The sequence below is a fragment of the Rhinopithecus bieti genome, unplaced genomic scaffold (genome assembly GCF_001698545.2).
Source record: "Rhinopithecus bieti isolate Rb0 unplaced genomic scaffold, ASM169854v2 scaffold_16834, whole genome shotgun sequence".
Classification (NCBI taxonomy): Eukaryota; Metazoa; Chordata; class Mammalia; order Primates; family Cercopithecidae; genus Rhinopithecus; species Rhinopithecus bieti.
Genome location: NW_016809297.1, coordinates 1895559 through 1917320, shown reverse-complemented (window position 1 = coordinate 1917320; position 21762 = coordinate 1895559). Strand labels below are relative to the sequence as shown.

The 21762-nt window shown below is 35.5% G+C and overlaps 1 protein-coding gene across 2 annotated transcripts in view; it reads right to left on the bottom strand.

The window, feature by feature from the left end:
- Nucleotides 1-9282: 9282 nt before the first annotated feature.
- Nucleotides 9283-21762, bottom strand: part of LOC108540093 (isoprenoid synthase domain-containing protein-like) — a 145778-nt gene continuing 133298 nt past the window's right edge. For both annotated transcript variants that reach the window (XR_001888584.1, XM_017889078.1), the window contains one exon: nt 9283-10395. Coding sequence is in view for 1 of the 2 variants with exons in the window: in XM_017889078.1 (XP_017744567.1) it covers nt 10291-10395 (105 nt within the window). In the remaining variant the exon portion in view is untranslated. The remainder of the gene's footprint in view (nt 10396-21762) is intronic.

Here is a 21762-nt window from a genome sequence, read left to right as displayed (position 1 = left end):
GGGGGCAGGTCTTTCCCCTGCCATTCTCATGATTGTGAATAAGTCTCACAGATCTGATGGTTTTATAAAAGGGAAGTTCCAGAACAAGCTCTCTTACCTACCATGATGCTCCTCCTTAGCCTTCTACCATGATTGTGAGGCCCCCCCAGCCATGTGGAAGTGTCAGTCCATTACACCTCTTTTTTTTTCTTTTTTTTTTTAAATAAATCCCTGTCTTGGGGATGTCTTTATTAGCATCGTGAGAACTGACTAATATAGAAGGAGAGAAAGAAGAGCCTAAATTTATAGGTGCTACTGGTTGTGGTGTAAAAGACAAAATCCATTAGATTATACAAATGATCCTTGGGTAAGGGAAATGAGGCAAGTTAATTTTAATGAAAGCTGGCATTAACCACATAGGTACAACTTAATGATTAGCCTGAAGGAGATTACATCTTGAAAGTGAACAGAGATACATAAAGAGAGCAATCTGGAATGTAATCAGCAAAGCGAAGGTGTTCACTGGTGCTATGTGAATATCAAGAGGATATGTTGCCCTCTAGGAAAGTTTAGGGAAGGAATTTTGTAGGAGCCTAAACCACACCTTGAATACTAAGGCCATAAAGAGATAAGAGTATTCTCTGCACATCAGATCCTGGAAAGTTCTCTCCTCTGAGCTTCTATGACTACGTAACAATACCATTTACTTCACTCTTAGCATATACCACTTTCCATTGTCATAAATTGTGTCTTTCTCACTTTTCCAGAAAACATATCAAGGAGAATAGGAATCCTGACTTATTTCTTCTTAGAATTTCCATGTAACCTAGAGGTCTTGATCATAAGAGATGCTCAATAAATAATTACGAACCAGGATTTGGTCTGCTGCACAGTTCTCATCTTAATGACCAAGAGGCACACATCTGTTGCTAATGACACTGCCAACTGGCCTGAAGCCCATAGAAGCATGAGAATCAAAATTAAAAAAAAACTGGAACACAATTGAATATGTAGACTCTAAATATATATTTTGTCACCAGATTATTTTCTTATTTTTTAGGATCACTTTTATATCCTAATTGATATGAAGCAGTGTAGGGAGAACACAAAAAATAGGGGCTTTGGGTACTGGCCATGCAACTTACTAGTGGTGTAATTTCAGGATCTTCACTTGGCTTCCATGAGGCTCAGGCTCTTCTGTAATATGTGGGTAACTGTAAGTTCTCAAGAAAGTTACATGAGATAATGAGAAAATTATTTGGTAAAAAGTAAGACACAACTTACTGGTAATTATCATTAAATAACTCATTTGTCTCCAAGATCCTTTTTTACCGTAATAAAGATCACAGAGGTTTTATAAAGAAAAAAGCAGAGTCTGTCTTTTACATACATTGCCCATGCTTGTGTTCCTTGGTGAAATCGTATGAATTTATTCAAGTCACAAAATATTTCCCCCAGTTAAATATACTTTTGAAAAAAATCATTTTTTTTAGTTACAATGTTACAGTTGACTGTGGCTACTCCAGACTTAGGGAAATGTATCAATACCCACACTATTTTGTGTTTAACTTGTTGGACACATGAGCATTTTTCTTGAAGAGAATGGATGATATTGGTATCACCCATTCTAGGAGTATCTAATCTTCATATAACCAATAAGGCACATCCTTTGGATGGGGGTAGCTATTGCTTGCCCTCTGGTTTAGGAGTAGTTGGGGTCAAACATCCAGTGATCTGAAGTGCTTCTGATAGGCAGATGGAGACAGGCCTGATATGAGTGGCAAAGCCACCTTTGCTTCTGATTGTAGTACATGTTTCTGTTGTCCAGAAAGATTATTGAAGTTTCAGGGAAAGTCTAGCCTCTACCTCCTTCAATTGCATGCATCTGAGATCAAGCTGGAAGAGCATTCCAAACTGATACCTTCGATGCAAGGAAAGGATAGTTAAGACTGGAGGCAGCAGTGCCAGGCAGAGTGGCTTTCTCATGAGGATCATCAGCATCAGGGGTAACAGCATGGTGACAAGATGAAAAATTAAAGGTATAAGAAATCGAGGGGCTTATTCTAGAGCATGCATAAAATTGTAAGAATAACTTGAGTCAGGTTAATATCTAGCAGTAATAATGTGGGCTGATGTTACAATAATTTGGGTTAAAAAAATAAAAGTGTAATCTCATTTTATGTCACAGGCTTTTATGTTGTCAGGCTGCCAACATAAAAGATATGCCATTGCTTTAAAAATGTATTTAACCTGCATTGCCAATGCGCATTATTAATTGTGCATGTATCATTATTAGGTATAAACATGTATTTTTTATGTATACATATGCACCAGATATATTCATTTACTCTGTTTTCCTGCTTTGCCAAATCAGTGACACCCAGTCTCTAGAAGTTATTGTATATGCATGCAAACCACAAACTCACAATGAAATTGTTTTCCAACTCTTTCCAGAAAGTGTTCACAAAAAATACACTTTTCCTTCTCTACACTCACACAAAAATTAATGGACATGTCATACTGGTAAAATAAAACTTTTGTATTATCTTTCTTAAGAGGGAGTTTTACATTTAAGTTGTAGCCCTGGGTCAAAGGTAATAAAACGACCAGAGAACACCACATTACTTTGCATCTCTTCGAACACAGTTTTTAGTTCACAGGCTGAGACTGATAGTTTCAAGAAGAGAGTATATTAAAAAAGCTCTTGGAGGAAAATCTCCAGTCTTTCAAACTATACCTTACTGTATTCATTGATTTATGCAAATATATAGATTAATAATAAAAATAACTAATTTGCATATTTTAAATATGCAATAGGGTTTGAGAATATAAATATATTCTAAGTTGAATAGTTGTTTGATATTAAGCAACAATTAAAAGTTAGGAAAATGAAAATAAAATTCTCTTTAGGCAACATATATAGGCTTGGGAAGGAGTGACATTATGCATAACGTCATGATTAACCCAAATCTTTTAATATTCATTAAGATTCCCAAACCAGAGCCAAGAATAGTTGGTCTATAGTTGCTTCTCCTGGCTATCTTATTATAACATACTGCATTTATCTTCATTTATCTTAAATTCCTGTATTATAGCAGAACTTATAGATATTCCCACTGGGATCCTCAAACTCTTAATTTGTTTACATATTTTGGCTTCTTTCCAGATTTATGTGAATAGTAACTGATCCAAGAAACAAACAGGCGGAAATGTCTTTGAATAACATTCTTTTACCATTGGGTCATACATACCTCCATTCAGTAAAACAGGCAACTGGATTCCTGAACTGGGCAGTTCAATAATACATTTTTGAAATTCAGGTGGGATTAAAGAGAATGATCTTCTATTCAAACAAGAAAAGAAAAAAGAACTATGAACTTAACAAGGTCTTAAAAACACACACAGGATGGAAAAAAATTCTCCAAACTATTGAAGAAAATTAGTAACACAGATTTTATCATCTATTTCCTCATCCTCAAAGGGATGTTTTGTTATCCACTTAGACTGAAGAGCTTGCTTTCAACCAAATTAAGAGCTCAGATGTTAAGAATAGAAAAGGAAAAAAAAAAATAGAAATAAAAACCTGACATACCAATAAACCAACCAATTTCAATAGCCCACTTTATAATGAGGTAGAACAAAGAACATAATGGATAGCGCCAAATGGCAAAGCTCCAGAAAACTCATTCAGTTAATCTTACTAGATGCTTTGCCAAACCTTATCCAAATAACACAATTATTACAGTCTGCAGACTAGTGGAAATTCTTACAAAATTGGCCTCTATCTAGAATCTCAAATCATGTCTCCAACTCGAGTCAAAACCATCTCTACGATTGTGTTATTGAAGCTTTTGCCTCTGGGCTTAACTGCAATTTTGCAAAATGGAAAATAAGTGAATGCATCCAGGTAAAATTCTGGATATAGATTTAAATCGAGTTTTTTAATCCTTAAGAACAGTCCTTCCTATATGTGATACAATTCCCTAAAAAATTATCCAGAGTAGATGGACTATTATTGGTCCAAAATTATCCTACATTAGAAATTCTGGAATTACAGTTTGACTTCCAGTGTGCCCAGCGATCACAAGTTCTTAATCTCTGCATCTGCCTTTTTGCAACTGTCATATCAAGAGGTTGATACAGACCTACCTCGTAGAGATCTTGCAAGGACTAATTAAGGTTAAATTGAAAGAAAAAAAATGCATTTGACAAGCCAGGCTTCATCAATGCAGCTAAACAGATTCAGATGTTTTAACAACTGTTCAGATTATTTGGTAGCATCCTAACTAGAGAATTAATTTGCATAATACATCTCAGCTGTGAAGACATTGTTACAAGCATCCAATGTTTCAGATAAGGGAAAAACCACCTGGCTCCACTCTGGCCTCTCATCAAACTAGGCACCATTCACCCCAAAATTTTCCTGTTGACCAAACATTGGTGAACATATGTGATTAGGAGAATCCCAAGACAAAGAAAGACTTTATACTTTCTCATTCCTAGGCACTTCTCTGAACCTTTCTTTCTCTTGTAAGGATAAATAGAATTCAACTCTCTTTCATGTCTTGCTGTGTTGCTGAGGCACAAATGGCTACCTGCATCTCTTGTCCATCAAGAAAGTGCTTGCTTGTTTTCATCTTCCACTTTCAATATCCAAGTGTATCTCATCATTCATTGCCTGAGGAAATCCCAACAACTTTAGAGCTCAAAGAGATAACACTGATAATAATCTTATGTACATCAACAGTCTTCATTCGTTTCACCAGCACATACAGATCCAAGGATGTTCTAAAATATGTCTTTTGGGCATGGAGATGGGGAAAGGAAGAGTACTGAAACACTGAAAAGTAATGGGCTTTACCCATTTTATTTCTCTTGTTATTAAATTAAAAAAAGGTCTCATTTTTGAGAGCCATTTGTTTAAGGGATCTTAAAATAGTATGTTTTTAAATATTGCATAGCATACTGCTCACAAATACAGGTTCTGGGGCTCAATAACCAAATTTGAATCTCATTCCTCCCACTTGCTGCTTGGCTGACTCTGAATATCTGAATAAGTTATTCAAAATGTATGCGCCTTGGTTTCCACAACTTTTTTTTTTTTTTTTTTTTTTTGAGACAGTCTTGCTCTGTTGCCCAGGTTGGAGTGCAGTTGTACGATCTCGGCTCACTGCAACCTCTGCCTCCCAGGTTCAAGCAATTCTCCTGCCTCAGCCTCCTAAGTAGATGGGACTACAGGCGTGCACCACTATACCCAGCTAATTTTTGTATTTTTAGTAGAGACGGGGTTTCACCACATTGGTCAGGCTGGTCTCAAACTCCTGACTTCATGATCTGCCTGCCTCGGCCTCCCGAAGTGCTGGAGTTACAGGCGTGAGCCACTGTGTCCAGCCGGTTTTGACATCTTTTAAATGGTTATAGGTGTACTACCTAGCACATAAAGTAACTATGAAGAATACAGAAGTTACGCACAAGTAAAATACTAAGAACAGTTTTGGGAACATAGTGATCATTCAGCAAGTTTGCTATTTTTATTATTTATTATTTTAAATGCCCATATATTTAATTCAATATAATTTCATGTCTAAGAAAGTTTCACCTCTTTCGAAAACTTTTCACAAACACTCAGGTCTATCTTTCTCCTTTAAAAACTATTGAGTAGGAAATGAGTGATCCTCAGAACCTTCTAGTACTTTGGGATCATTGCTCTAACAACTCTCCTATAAGCATTCTGCTTTAGCAAAATGTGTGTCTCTAGGTATGTCCTAGATTTGTTAAGGCAAGTATACCTCACATTGCCAAAGATTTTCGTTTGTTACCAATTGGTGTGCAATAAAACTACTCAAAACTCAGTATTAGCAAAATCTATGAGCATTCATTTGGCTCACATATCTGCTGGCGGTCAACCTAACGGGACTAGGTGGCTCTGCTGATCTTAGCTAGGCCCTTCGTCTGTTTATGGGTTAGCTGGAGGTCAGCTGATGTGGGCTCTTGACTTCCTTCTGGAGGCAGCAGGCTAGGCTGGGTATGTTCTTCTCATGGTGGTAGTGGAAGCAGGAGAGAGAGTAGAAACACAAAAGGTCTCTGCAGGTCTAGTCTTAGTGGCACACTGACATTTCTGACCCACTGTACTGGCCAACGCAGGTCATATGATGAATACCAAAGTCCTGAACAAATATTTCTCCAGAAGGCAATGGGAAGAAAAGATGATTTCTAAGCAATAATTCACCTGATTACAGAGATTAAGTCATCATCATACTTTTCTCCACTGTGCCCAAGTATAGGTTTTATATCATTAGCAGCCACTATAATTGCTAAAAACTAGGAGAAGAAGAGGAAATCTAATTAAGACTTCTGCTTTTATAATCATATATATATGTTTATACATGTATATTTAAATATATATTTAGAGAATATAGATCCGGACTTCAAATTCTATCTTTCTATAATATAAACCATCACAATGTTATATTTTGAGAATGTTACATTTAGTTATTCAATTGTGACTGAGTTTGAAAAAACATGTATAAACTAAAAAAAAAAGAAAATGCCATTAGATTTTAAATCAATTTATTTACGTATATTTTGTTTTGTAAAACAACATATTTAGAATCTTTATAGTACTTTTCAATGTCACCTTAAAAATATGCATATGCTTTTTACAATTGTGAAACTGAAATAAGAACATATGTAAATGCAACTATAATGCCAACCACCACCTACACAGCTACTTCTAGTCCACTGATTTTAAGCCATATTAACAAATCCTATATCAATTAAAATGCTCCATTATTCTATTTTCAAATTAAACTTCCTAAATAACTTCTATCTTTCTTCTTGCATATGGCTGACATTTTAATTAAGATGTTATGATTTATGCCTCTGTGAATTTGTAGTTTCAACATTAAAACAATGTGAAATGTATAGATTTTAAGACATTTTTCAATTTGATTTTTATAAGATGATCTCTGTATTTACATAAAGTTGATACTTATAAGTTAGTGAAGAAAAAATTTCTGTCAAATTAATGCAAAATGCTTAAAATAATAACCATAACAATGACTCTGATAGAATATAGGGAGCTGACGCTTACCTGTAAATGAGTATACTTGCAACAAGTCATCTCAAATTGAGCACTTCTATGAAAAAAAATAGGACCTCCACTAAAATGTCATTAATCAACCCACTGCTTACGCTGTAATGAACTCCTAACACGACTAACTTTAATTTGCATTTAACTAACTAGCATAAGTTTAGAAAGAAAATAATCATTTTTCAACACAACTTGTCACAAGTAGAAGCATTTTCAGAAACCTTGAAGCATAATCACTATTATTTTTTACGAGACTTTGGAAAATAAAGTGAGAGTCGACAGCTTTTACTAAAGTAAATTTACAGAAGCAGTGATAAAAATGTAACTGTAAAGTTGCCTCTGGATCTCTTTTTCTTTTTTTGAGACGGATTCTCCCTCTCTCCCTCAGGCTGGAGTGCAGTGGTGCAATTTCCGCTCACTGCAAGCTCCGCCTCCCGGGTTCACGCCATTCTCCTGCCTCCGACTCACTGGCGCCCGCCACCTCGCCGGTTAATTTTTTGTATTTTTAGTAAAGACAGGGTTTCACCGTGTTAGCCAGGATGGTCTCGATCTCCTGACCTTGTCATCCACCTGCCTCAGCCTCCCAAAGTGCTGGGATTACAGGCGTGAGCCACCATGCCCAGCCAGATCTCTTAAACAACAAAATAATTTCTCTTTTGGCCAATACTTCTCTTCATTCCCTTAACTTTAGCTATAATTTCTTTATGTTGGGAAGGCGACAGGAAAGCCGAAAGCTCCAGGACTTTCATCTAGTCCTTGGACATATGTGTCCCACCCTTCTTGTCCATTTCGCCAATGTTCATTTAGTGCCTCTGGCTTATATATAACATCTTTCAGGTATCTTTGCCAGGGGTCATCGTTAGACAGGAATATAAGCTTAACACTTATTATCAGTCTTCCTGAGTTTAAGTCCAACCTTTTGTTACTATTCAGTCACATGATTTCGGCAAGGTATCTAAGATCCCTGAGCTCTAATTTCCTCAAGAAAACAGTGAGGGACATACACACACACACAAAATATATAAATGATAAATATATATATATATAATACATAAATATAAATATATATAAATATATAGAAATATAAATATATAGAAATATATAAATATAAATATATAGAAATATATAAATATATAGGAAATATATAAATATATAGAAATATAATATACATATATATATATATATATATTTCAATGTTGTGAATTGCTTTGTCTGCTACGAAGGACTAAATGCTACTTTTTTCAGGCACAATTTAACATTTTATTAACTAAATTATACTAAATGTTACCAGTTGCCCAGGGTACTGTTATAATAAGTGCTCTGGGATAAATTCTTGTCTGCTATAGGATTCCTTAAGCTGAACTCTATGTTAACTCAGCCAGCGCTCCAGAGATCAGGGTGATTTTGCTGTGCCACAGATATGCCCAGTTTCCTTCTTTCTTCTTAAAGGCACTTACCCTGTCTTTAAAGCCTTGATAACATTTCCCCTTCTTCCTTCATGAGCACTTTCAAAGTCTTAAACATTTTCACCTGATGACTTCAACAGGTGCATGTTGTGGACTTGGCAGTTGTGGTTTTCGCCACACACACGGCCAACACCTGAACAAGGGCACAGACATTCTAACCACAATCCACACGTTGCTTACCTATTTCCACCCTCAAAAACTTAAGTTAATGGGTTTTAAATTTCTTAATATTCTTAGAGAGAGAAAAGGTGGCAGGCCCAGGAATTTAGATACAAGCCTACATTCAAATAACACATTTCAATTAGGAGACTGTAAAATATAAACTCTCCTACTATATAGACACTTGAACACTAGAGGGAAAAATCACCCAACATGTTAAATAAAAATTCCACAAGGTAGATATTGTATAGTGTATTTTAACTGAAAATATTTCATGCAACTTTTATAGTTTCCATGTGCAGCCTAAGCCCTAATCTGTTTCAATAAATAAATGTATGTTGGCTGGGTATGGTGGCTCACACCTACAATCCCAGCATTTTGGGAGGCCGAGGCAGGCAGATCACTTGAGATCAGGAGTTCAAGACCAGCCTGGCCTACATGGCAAAAACCCTTCTCTACTAAAAACACAAGAAAAAAAAAATTAGCCAGGTGTGGTGGCAGGTTCCTGTAATCCCAGCTACTTGGGAGGCTGAGGGAAGAGAATTGCTTAAACCCAGGAGGCAGAGGTTGTAGTGAGCTGAGATTGTACCACCGCACTCCAATCTGAGTGACAGAGGGAGACTTCATCTCAAAAAAATAAAAAATGAAGTAAATAAAGTAAGTGTATGTACAGATTAAAAGGCATCTCTAATGAATTAAAGGACACCCATAATTATAAAATATAAGGGAAAATATTAATATTTAAGATGGATATACCAATGGAAAATAGAAATAAGAACTTGATTTTAAAAGGTAGCAGCATCTGAATCAAAATAACTAATTTAACTCTATGATGTACAATAGATTCTCTACCTGGAAGATAACTAACCAGGAACTGACCAAAATCACTTACAAAACTTTCCAGACACTTTTAAGTTCATTCAGAAAACTAGAGACCCTTTAAAATAATGTAAGTCATAATTATAGTTCACAAACCAAGAATAACATACAATTTAAAAACAAAAGAAGGAGATGACATCTCTTTTAGAGATCTTGAGCAATATGTGGCAAATGGGGAAACACTAGAAACAAACCGTTCCATTCCCTGGTATCCCCCTCACCGTTTTTTACTAAGGTGTAGAACTTTTTAACAGAAGACAAAAAGACAAAATATCACCTGGTGACAGAACAATTACAGAAGTGAGAACAATTCTGAAGTTTATCCATTAGCTTCATAATAGTGTGAATTATTAATTAGCAGTTAGGATAATACCTGAAGGTTTCTAAATTCTCATTCCTTGAAAGAATAGCTCACCCATCATTATTTCTATTTGACCTTTCATGTCTCTGTGGAAAGATTCATTTGAAGGCTATTATTTTCCACTTATCTACTATTTTTTTCTGGTTCAGGCAATTAATATTTGTCATACACAAAAGTATTCTTTATTTCATAGATATAAACGTTAATCTGCTTTATAATCTAAGCATCACATCCTACATAGAGAAGATATAAAAGACAACTGAAACATTCTACCACACACAGTAGCGGGGGCATAAAGCACAATAAAGATACTCAAGTAGATGTTCTAGAAAGGAGGTAATTTTCTGTATTCTTCATGCTATCAGAAGCTGACCAATGAGTCCAGAATTTCTTTCCTTGACTAATGAAGCAATAATGATAGCACCTTGCCTTAAACTCTCCTGTAGCTTCTGTTCATCCTGAAAAGAAAGGATAAAACAATAATATTTTAGGAAAAAAAATATGCCATGTGTGAAATTTGAAAAAAAGCCACTTTTCAAAATCTGCTGCTGTCCGGATTTGGCATTTTAGAAACTCAGACTCTAGCCACTGTCATGGACACAGTTCCCAAATAAAGAGGAAATACTTTCACACTTTTCATTATAGACCAAAAAATATTTGCTTAAGATACAAGGAAAAACACGACACAATTTCAAATGCTAACAGAAAGAAAAGATTATTTTCCCTTAATCCAATTTCTGACAACCTTTGGCTCTTCACTGAAGTGTGACTATTTCATCAATGATGCAATCCTTTTCTTCATCTGGTTTCTGAGTGTTCTCCAACTTTGTTATGAACTGTTTGTGAGTACTGGTATGGGGGGAAAACCCTGCTTGCTGTTTGTAAAGTAAGAATAGGGAAAATTCAAGAAATGAGTTATTTCACAAGTTGCTAAAAAGTGGTTTTACCTTTGAAATCATATTGCCTGTAAGAATCCATTTATTCTAATTATTTATAATGAGGAGATTATAATGTGAAGGGAAAATAGAAACAGAGCTAATATCTTTCAGGTCTCTGTGTTGTGAATTGTGCTATCTTTTAAAACAGGATGTGGTAACCAGTCTCTGAACTCCAGAATCATCCTTAATGCCTTAACCCAATATCCAATATATCACTAGGATCTACTGTAGCTCCTTTCTATTGTTTCTTGCATCTATATACATTGGGATAAGGCATTAAGGATAAGGTTGCTCAAACTGCCACTGCCAGCATAGCACCTTCTGTCCTCAATAACTGGAATATTCACACAGATAGTCCCTCTAAAGTCTTGCCCTCTGATACTCCATTTCCCACAGGGAAGTCAAAATACTTATTTTAAAATATAGATCTGATCACATCAGTATCCTGACTAAAATCCTTTGAAGATCACTTTTAAACCTCAGGATAAAGTCTGATCTCTTTACCTGATAATAAAATGTCACTTATCTTCTTGGCCTCTTCTTGATATTCCCCTAAAATTGCTCAATTCTCCAAGCCACATAGAACTGCTTAAGATTGTGCAAACAAGTTATTTTTCTGAGCTTGAATCTCTTTGGGCCAGCTAATTCCTTTGCCTGAAAAGGTTTCCCACACCCTTTCTAGCTTATCTGACCCTAATTACTCTTCACGGTTCAACCTAGGTATCAAGAGATTCTTGAAATCTACCCTGACTCCTATCCTCCAGTCCAGTTTGGGTGAAGTGACTATATGTTTCCACAGCTGTGAATTCCTCTAGCACACTAAATTTTAATAGTCTTTTTTTAGTTGACCATCTACTTTACCAGATGATGCGTTTTTTGATGTAAAGAATTTTTCATTTTATCTTTGAATATGGAACACTTTTCTCAATGCCTAACACATGGTAGCACTCCATAAATTATAACAAATTCAAAGCAAAAGAGGTTCTGACTATGATAGACTTATCACCCTTTTAGTTGAGCTCAGTTGTTAACACTGACTGCAATTGCTTACTTTGTTTTCTCCTATTTGCATATTTAGCCTAAAGCCTGGCAATAGTACAAAATAAATATATTATTGCAGGCTCACCACAACTACTACATGCTCCCACCACCCTGCGTCTGGGTTCCTCAGCTATGAGGATGATGGTAAGAGGCCATCTCTGCTTAAAGTGCTCTTTTCTATCAATTTCCCTGATTGTGTTCTAAGGGGTAGAGCTGGAGAAGATCTGCAAGATGCTGAATGTCAGCTGCTTTGCTTCTTGAAAGCGAGTTTTATATGACATTTTAAAATTGGATTCAAATGCCATTTTGGTTTCCAGAATATCACAATACCTAAACCACATCTAAACAAATCATAAAACTATGTATGTTTGGGCTTAAAATACAATTGATTTATATGAGAGTAGATTTCATCTGTGTCACATCATTCATAAACATATAAATATTCTAAAATGGGCAAATACAAGCCAACTATTGATTTGTCATTCTTAATGATCAATTAATTACAGTGCTGCAGGGTCTATAATACACATCTATTCCTAAGTCTCATTTATTAAATTGAGACATAACACAGATGATAATTAAGGTTCCTCTTTCAAAAATAAACAGAACAAGTCTGTCTCTATCGCCCTGTTGAAACTAGTTTATACTTGTTATAATGAAGGCAGCACAGTAACAAATGAAGAAATTAAGGAATCGCCCTGTTGAAACTAGTTTATACTTGTTATAATGAAGGCAGCACAGTAACAAATGAAGAAATTAAGGAGAAACTGTTTAAGATCCCAGGGCTAGAAAAATCGCATTTCTATATCTTACAATAAATCATCTATGTTCATTTTGATATCTCCATAATGTACATATTTTCAGTAAAGAATTTAAGATGTCCTTTTAAAGATTAATTTACTTCTTCAATTTTTTACAGGCTTCATTTTGAAAGATTAGAATTGAAGGACAAGAAACTATGTCATTCTACTGAACATTTGTTTTCCCTCTCTGCCTGAACTCATTTGATCATTCTACCCTTGAGAAACATGGAAATTTAAAAACTGATTAAGATGGTTAGACACACATGTATTCAGGAAACTCTAGTATGTGGAAAGATTAGATAGTCACATAATTCCTGGATTTCAAACTAATCTCAAAATTTCATATCTCTAGAACAGTATTAACACAGAAAAAAAAATGCAAACCCAATATATCTTATAAAAGCACTTCTTGCCTCCAGCAAATATACAAAAAAATGGCTTTAATCCTTGGGGACAGTGGGAAGCAGAGGTGCAATACAGGAGATCATTTTATTATTCACTTCCTCTCAAAAACCTGTACCTCCAGGCTAATCATGAGAAAGACATCAGAAAAGTTCCTATTGGAGGGACATTCTACAATATACCTGACAAATGCTCCTCAAAACCGTACAGGTCATCAAAAAACAAGGAAAGTGTGAGAAACTGTCATAGCCAAGAGATACCTGAAGAGAACTAAAAGTAACATGGGGTACTGGAACAGAAAAACAAATTAGGTAGAACTATGGAAATCTGACTAAACTATGGACTTTGTTAATAACAATACATAAATGTTGGTACATAAATTGTAACAAACATATCATACTAATAATGGGAGAAGCTGGATGTGAGTGTATGGGAACTTTCTGCAGGATCCTATGAATTTTTCTGTATATCTATAAACTGAAGCATATTCCCTTCAAAAAGGTATTTTTTAATTGATGACCATTTACAAATGTTATGTGCTGGATTACAAAACCTGAGTTACAAAGGTAATTTATTTTTGCACATTGGCCCATTTGTATATTCCTTGAAAAATGTACAATATTCCTTTAATAAACTATGCAGTTGGGAAGTCAGATTGCTGCTATTTATATACAGCTTTGACAACTTAAGTGATCTTTGAGCAAACTGCTGAAGTTGTATAGCTCTCCACTTTTTCATCTAAAAATGGGATAACTTTTTTGTGGGAATTTAGATAAGACATGTAAAACACTGGTACCTAGTAAACATTCAATAACAATCGCAGTTAGAATTATTACCTTTATGAAGTAAACTAATTTCAGCTATGACAGAATAGTACACATCTCCCTCTCACCATATATAGCCATTAAGTCTGGAAAAGTTATGTGAGAATATTTTTTGCAGGTCTTGGACAGTAACATATGCATGTCTATAATCCTTGAAAGAAGAGCCTCCTAACATTCTCCCCAGCTGTCATGCTGAGAGCATTTATGCAATCTACACAGAAGAAAAACAGAACCCAAGGAGAGCATAGCAATCTCTCTGGGTAGAAAAGACATAGATAACAATTTAAAGCTGTCAAAGTGGCTTGTATTTCTGCAGGCAGCGTCCCTGACAGGAAGGAATTGCTGAGAACTCCTAAAAATCTGCTAAAAATTCCTTCAGTCCTTGGCCAGCTCCTAACTGTGCATGCCCAGGGAAAAACTCAACGAGGCCTAGCAGAGAATAACTGCTGGAAAGTTGGAGAGCTGAGGAGAGATTTTTGAGGCCCCACTGTGCCAAGGAACAGGAGGTTACATTTGAGTCCAGCTAGAATGAAGAGGCCTTGGTGAACACCCATGGCTTTCACTGGGATGTCTGAAAAGCCATGACTACAGCCTGGGTATAAGGCAAGACTGAACCCAACCTGCCCTAAAAAAAGCGTCAACAACATCCACAGGATCAAATTGATTCAGCAATACAACCGCTTGCTAGAACAAATTTCATATTCCTTAGAGGACATTAAAATAATCTAGAGCTTTTATAACGTTTGTACTCAAAGCGTGGCATCAAATATCACTAGATAAGCAAAGACGTAGAAAGCAAAGATGCAGGAAAAAAAAAAAAACCTATTATCAAGAGAAAAAATAATTTAAGCAGACCCAGAAATGAGATAAACATTGGAATCAGTATGCAAGGATTTCAAAATAGCCATGCCTAACACATTAAAAAATAGAACTAAAGATAAAATGTTGATGAAAATGGAAATTTTCAACAAAGAATCTATAATAAAGAGAATTTTATAGTTATAAAATCCTTGAAATTAAGAATTAATTAGACTGGTTTTATAATGAATAGGCAGTGCAGAACACAGTATAAGCGATCTTGAAGACAGTAAAAAAACATTTGGCCTGTAGCACAGAGAGAAGAAAATGACAAATTAGTATTATAGTCATTTTAATACTTCATGATCATATTACTATTCTATTTTCCTACTCCTACCTTATCTATTGGTAACCCCCTTAACATTAGGAAACCTGTTTGGAACATTTAGAAAACCACATGTGGGCTATCCTAGCAGCCAAGTCATTTGGGAATATTTGCTTTCATGAAACAAACAAGATAAAGGAAACATCAACCCCATTCCTAGAAAAGCAATGCGATGTAATAAACACAAATAAGTATAAAGTGAGAAGGTAGACAATATCACCATTGCTGGGCATAAAAAGATGAGGGAATTCAGAGCATGATAACATTAAATAATGCTGAGATGATTCGTAAAAGAAGTGTAATCAAAGGATGAGAGAAAGAGGTGGCAAAAACAGATGAGTCCAGAATGGACAAGAAATCTTTGGGAACAAAAGATATGACTTATTTTTTTGTGGCATATCAATGTGATAAGATAGGTCTTACAAAGGTGTTGCAAGAAAAGTAGGTACCCCAATCTCCAGATTAAAAAGTAAAGAAGGAAAACTACTGAAATTTACATTCAGCAGCAGTTTATGCTCTACTATCTATAACTAGCAAAAAAAAAAAAAAAACAAAAGCTGGGACTGGTTTACTTTGATTCAGCTCAAACAGCCATAAGTAGCATAAGATACAAAACTGCATAACAATTTTACATACCACACATAAAAATAAAACATGCACTGTTCAACTTAAAAACAGAACTATGATCCCTATAGTAATGTGTTGAAGTGCGAATTTTCTATTGAAATCTATTATTTTCATAGCCGGTGTGCTTGTTTTATCATCTTGTTCACTTCATAACAGTGTCAATTTTTTTAAGAAATTTTGTTGTCCAGGTTAGAGTGCAGTGGCACAATCCCACAGCTACCACAGCCTCGAATCCGGGCTAAGTGATCCTCCTGCCTCAGGCTCCTGACGTAGCTGGTGACTACAGGCATGTGCCACCATGTCTAATATTTAATTTTTTGGAGACAATGGTCTCACTACATTGTCCAGGTTGTATCTCAAACTCCTACTCTCAAGCATCCTTCTGCCTTCATCCTCCCAAAGTACCAGGCTTATAGTGTGAGCATTACATCCAGCTTCACTCTTTTTCTTGGTTTACAACTATATTATAGCAAAAATAGAGACCAGCTAAAAAGAGAAAAATAGTATACTCTTCATAGTCGGCTTCTTAAAATACTGGGAGTGAAATATAAAACCATGTGACAGAAGTTTATTTTGGATGATGGGCTTTATGGACAATATTATTTTCTTTCTGCTTTGCTATATTTTCAAAACCTCACAATGAACACATTTTATTCACAGAGGAAAACAAATTACTTTAAAATTTAGTTAGATCTGTTAAATTCACGTGAGCTAATTTGATTTGTTGTACCCCCCCCCCCCTTAGAAAAATCCAATAGTTACTGAACATTTGTCCAAATTCCGCGGGAGGAATGTTTCTCTCCATAAATCTTTTCAAAATCTATACAAAGAAAAATCTTTTTTTGCTTGAAAATTCAAGGCTTCAGTAAAAGGCCGCCTAAAGCGAATCATATTTAATAATTCACAAAGTCTTTAGCTTCTTCCTTAGATATAAAGAAAACTATCTAAAATTCCAGCTAAAAGTAATAACAAAAAAAAATGTGTACTTAATTTTATCCAGCACGTAACAATTGTTCACACAGATCTTAAAGAGTTTCATAATAGCTGTATTTTAAGACTATTAGAAGACAAAAAAATAGCAATACAAAATAGGTATTTTTAATTTTCTAAGTCATCAAACTGAATTATTTAGGATTAAAATTCACCATGAGTTTTACCTAGAAACTTATATTTAGCTACTTCTCTATCACCTATAATTTCAAGTTTAGGATGAAATACACCATGTTTGGGTGAAAGATGCACAAAAGAAGAGATCTAATTACCATTATCTTTTAAACATATAAGGTAATTCTAAATTTAGTCCATAGTAATGAAGTCTTGTCAATAAAATCCCACATGCCAATCTTGGTGTGTGTTTGTCTCTTTTTGTTGTTGAGTTGGTTCTTTTATGATGACTATATCCAGCATCTTTAGCAGAGTAGTGAAGTCTTGATGAAACTTTGAAGGGACCCCTAAGCCTTTGGCAAACTTGTGGGAAATCAGGAGATTTATTTTCACAGAAGATTGGCAATGACAGTGGCACCTCCCCTAACTCATAGCGGCTCTTCTTTTACATCCTTCTCCCCTTCCCACTTCAAAATTTGAGCAACGAAAGCCTGCAGTGAAGTAAATTACTAATACATAGCATTTTGCAAGTGTATAAGTGGTCAGTTTTATATGATGCCCATGTCCTCACAAATCCTTACTTACTAACAGTCCCTTTCAATTTTCTCAAAGGATAATTTTGGGAGAAACTATTCCCAGAGTACTTAAAATTGACAAACCTTTTCTAAAAGTATATTTTAAAATATTAAATCCCGTAATTGAACTACACAAATATCAGCATTTGAATTTAAAAAGTGTAAACAAATTTATAGTAGGCTGTTTGAATCAAATTTATGTGGATTTGGTGGAATACCATCTCAAAGAATAGCAGGAAAAGCTATGACGTAATTGTCCTCTAAATCTTTATGGACAAGCTGAAAGGAAATCTCTTAGAGATATCTATCTTCTATACACATCGCTTCTAAAGAACACAATGCACTCTGCTAAAAGGAAAACTATAAAGTTAAAATGTATGCATATGTATTTAAGCTTTAGATGTCTCAAGAGATTACACAATGTTTCTTTAAGGGTAAACATTACCTTGTCTCAGCAAATTCCATACCTAAAAATTGAATTACAATTTCCATGAGTTGCAAAATCTCCTGAAAATCAGGTTGCTTATAGTTTGATATTAATACTCTTCTTCCATCCCTGTTTTGGTGAACTTATGCAAAAAGTATTATTTAAATGTCACAAAATTTCAAACACTAAACAAGTGTACTAGCTGTATTTACATCTAGTCATAAGTATACACATCTCTATCTCTGTACCATATATAACATACAAAAACCACAAGTGTTAGACTTACTAAACCTTCAAGAAGCTTGTTATAAGACTATTAATATCAAATCAAAATAATTTGAAGCTAAATTTTCTTTTTGTATACATGGTGCCAATATGGAAGAAAAAACGGTGATACACTGTCCCCTAGTGGAGATGAAAATAACTTTTCAGTGTATGTCAATTGCCAAAACTGCAGGAAAAAGCGATCACCTATTGATAGGGTGTGAGAAAAACAAAACAGCCTTCTCTGAATGAGAAACATTTTCCTCTTGCTCCTGTGAGTGAAAACAAATGTCTTTCAAAAACTTAGATAATACTAATGAAAATGCACTTGGGTTTACTGATTAACATAATCATCACAACATAATCATCACACAACAGTTTTAGTCTTTTTTATTTTCTGTGTCTAGAAACAGGGCCTTACAATACAGTAGGAATTCAATAACCATTTCGGAAAGAGATAATTAAGAAAAAAGGATCAGGAAGCCAGGTGCCATGGCTTAAGCCTTGTAGTTCCAGCTACTGAGGTGGTTGAGTGGGGAGGATCCCTTGAACCCAGGAGTTCAAGGCTGCAGTGAGCAATGATTGTGCTACTGTACTCCAGCTTAGGTGACAGAGCAAGACCCTATCTCTTTAAAAAGACAAGAGGGAGAGGAGAGAGAGGGAGAGGGACAGAAAAAAAGGAAAGAAAAAAAGGAAAAGAAAGGAAAAAATGAAGGGACAGGAAGGGGAGGGAAAGGAAGAATAGGGGAAGGGAGAGAGAAGGGAAGGGAAGGGAAAAAGGGATGGAAAAGGGCAAGAAAAACAGAAGGAGAAGGGAAGAGGGAAGGGAAGGGAAAAGGGAAGGAAAAAGGGAAAGAGAAGGGAGGGAAAGGTTGGTCAATAAAATTCAGTAAAACCCTGCAAGGCAGCACCGATAGTTTTCTGAGTAGGAACAGAGAGTTGGAAAGACCCAAACTTTACTGAGTAGGAACAGAGAGTTGGAAAGACCCAAACTACAAGTGCTCAGAGCCAGACGGCAATGAGGAAAAATGTAGACAGCCAAAAGGCATCAGACATCTGGCCTGAAGAACAAAGAGTTCATTACTGCATCCAATATTTCTAGATCTGGGACTTGTGACACTGTTACACTTTATTTTTTGAAATTAATCATAATGTAAATTCCACAACTTAATAAAGTTGAAAAAGCAGTGTCATATACAATGTCCCTTTTAATTAGCAAAAAATGTTTTGATCCTACACAACTCTCCCAGCAGTTACCAACACCTGCTAGTTTTCTACTGTCATGCTTCAACCACTGCAAGCTAGCTTAACACCATCCTATGCCTGGACTCCTCCAGGATGCTCTAACTGGCACTTCTGTTTTTGGCTACTGCTCCAACCTCCCTAAAATAGTTACCTTCACTCTATCAAACCCAAATTTTCAGCTACTCCTCTTAGCTTTCAAGGTCATCCACGATCAACCTAATAAACCCTTCAGAGAATTGCATTCTTCTGAACAGTAAAGAATGCAATTCTCATTCTTTACTGTTCAGAATCCGCTTCTGTTGCCATCCCAGTATAATCATTATTATTTCAGCCCCCAGAAAAATGGTTTCCCAGTAACTGTCTTGCTAATTCACATATTTTTTAAAGACCCAGCAATAATGACTACCTCTTAAGATGTCATCTATTTTTTATTGCATGTCAGTAATTTACATTATCATAGTTTTCTCAAAATCCTAATGTTTTATTTGGTTTGCAATCTACAGGACTTAATTTCTCAGCTAAATCGTAAGATACTAAAAGAGAACTCTTCCAAATTCTAAGCTCAAACATAGTACTATGTCCATAGTAGGCACTTGGTAAATATTTATTAGTTAGAATAATTGGCTAATTAACTTTATAAAGCAGTGACTTTTTAGCTGACCTTAAGATATCTTTGAAATATCAAACGTTTTAGGCTGAGACAATGGGGTTTTCTAAATATACAATCATGTAATCTGCAAACAGAGACAATTTGACTTTCTCTCTTCCTATTTGAATATGCTTTATTTCTTTCTCTTGCCTGATTGCCCTGGTCAGACTTCCAACACTGTTGAATAGGAGCGGTGAGAGAGGGTATCCTCATCTTGTGCCAGTTTTCAAGGGGAATGCTTCCAGCTTTTGCCCATTCAGTATGATATTGGCTGTGGGACTGTCATACATAGCTCTTATTATTTTGAGATATGTTCCATAAACACCTAATTTATTGAGTGTTTTTAGCATGAAACAGTGTTGAATATTATCGAAGGCTTTTTCAGAATCTATTGTGATATGTTCCATAAACATCTAATTTATTGAGTGTTTTTAGCAGGAAGGGGTGTTGAATATTATCAAAGGCCTTTTTGGCATCTATTGAGATAATCATGTCGTTTTTGTCATTGGTTCCATTTATGTGATGGATTAGGTTTATTGATTTGTATATATTGAAACAGCCTTGTATCCCAGGAATGAAGCCAGTTTGATCATGGTGGAAAAGCTTTTTCATGTGCTCCTAGAATCAGCTTGCCAGTATTTTATTGAGGATTTTTGCATCAATGTTCATCAGGGATACTGGCCNCCTAATTTATTGAGTGTTTTAGCATGAAACAGTGTTGAATATTATCGAAGGCTTTTCAGAATCTATTGTGATATGTTCCATAAACATCTAATTTATTGAGTGTTTTAGCAGGAAGGGGTGTTGAATATTATCAAAGGCCTTTTGGCATCTATTGAGATAATCATGTCGTTTTGTCATTGGTTCCATTTATGTGATGGATTAGGTTTATTGATTTGTATATATTGAAACAGCCTTGTATCCCAGGAATGAAGCCAGTTTGATCATGGTGGAAAAGCTTTTCATGTGCTCCTAGAATCAGCTTGCCAGTATTTTATTGAGGATTTTGCATCAATGTTCATCAGGGATACTGGCCTGAGACACAACTTTTTTTGTTGTGTCTCTGCCAGGTGCTGGTATCAGGATGATGCTGGCCTCATAAAATCAGTTAGGGAGGAATCCCTCTTTTTCTATTGTTTAGAAGAGTTTCAGATTAATGGCACCAGTTCCTCTTTGTACCTCTGGTAGAATTCGGCTGTGAATCTGTCTGGTCCCAGGGTTTTTTTGGTTGGTAGGCTAATAATCATTGCCTCAATTTCAGAACTTGCTATTCAGTGATTCAACTTCTTCCTGGGAGAGTGTATGTGTCCAGGAATTTTTCCATTTCTTCTAGATTTTCTAATTTGTGTAGGTGTGTTTATAGTATTCTCTGATGGTAGTTTATATTTCTGTGGGATCAGGGGTGATATCCCCTTTAACATTTTTATTGCATCTGTATGATTCTTCTCACTTTTCTTCTTTATTAGTCTGGCTAGTGGTCTATCTATTTTGTTAATCTTTTCAATAAAACAGCTCCTGGATTGAGCAAAGTCTCAGGAAACAAGACCAACATGCAAAAATTACTAGCATTCCTATACACCAATAATAGGCAAACAGAGAGCCAAATCATGAGTTAACTCCCATTCACAATTGCTACAAAGAGAATAAAATACCTAGGAATGCAACTCACAAGGGATGTGAAGGACCTCTTCAAGGAGAACTACAATCCACTACTCAAGGAAATAAGAGAGGACACAAACAAAT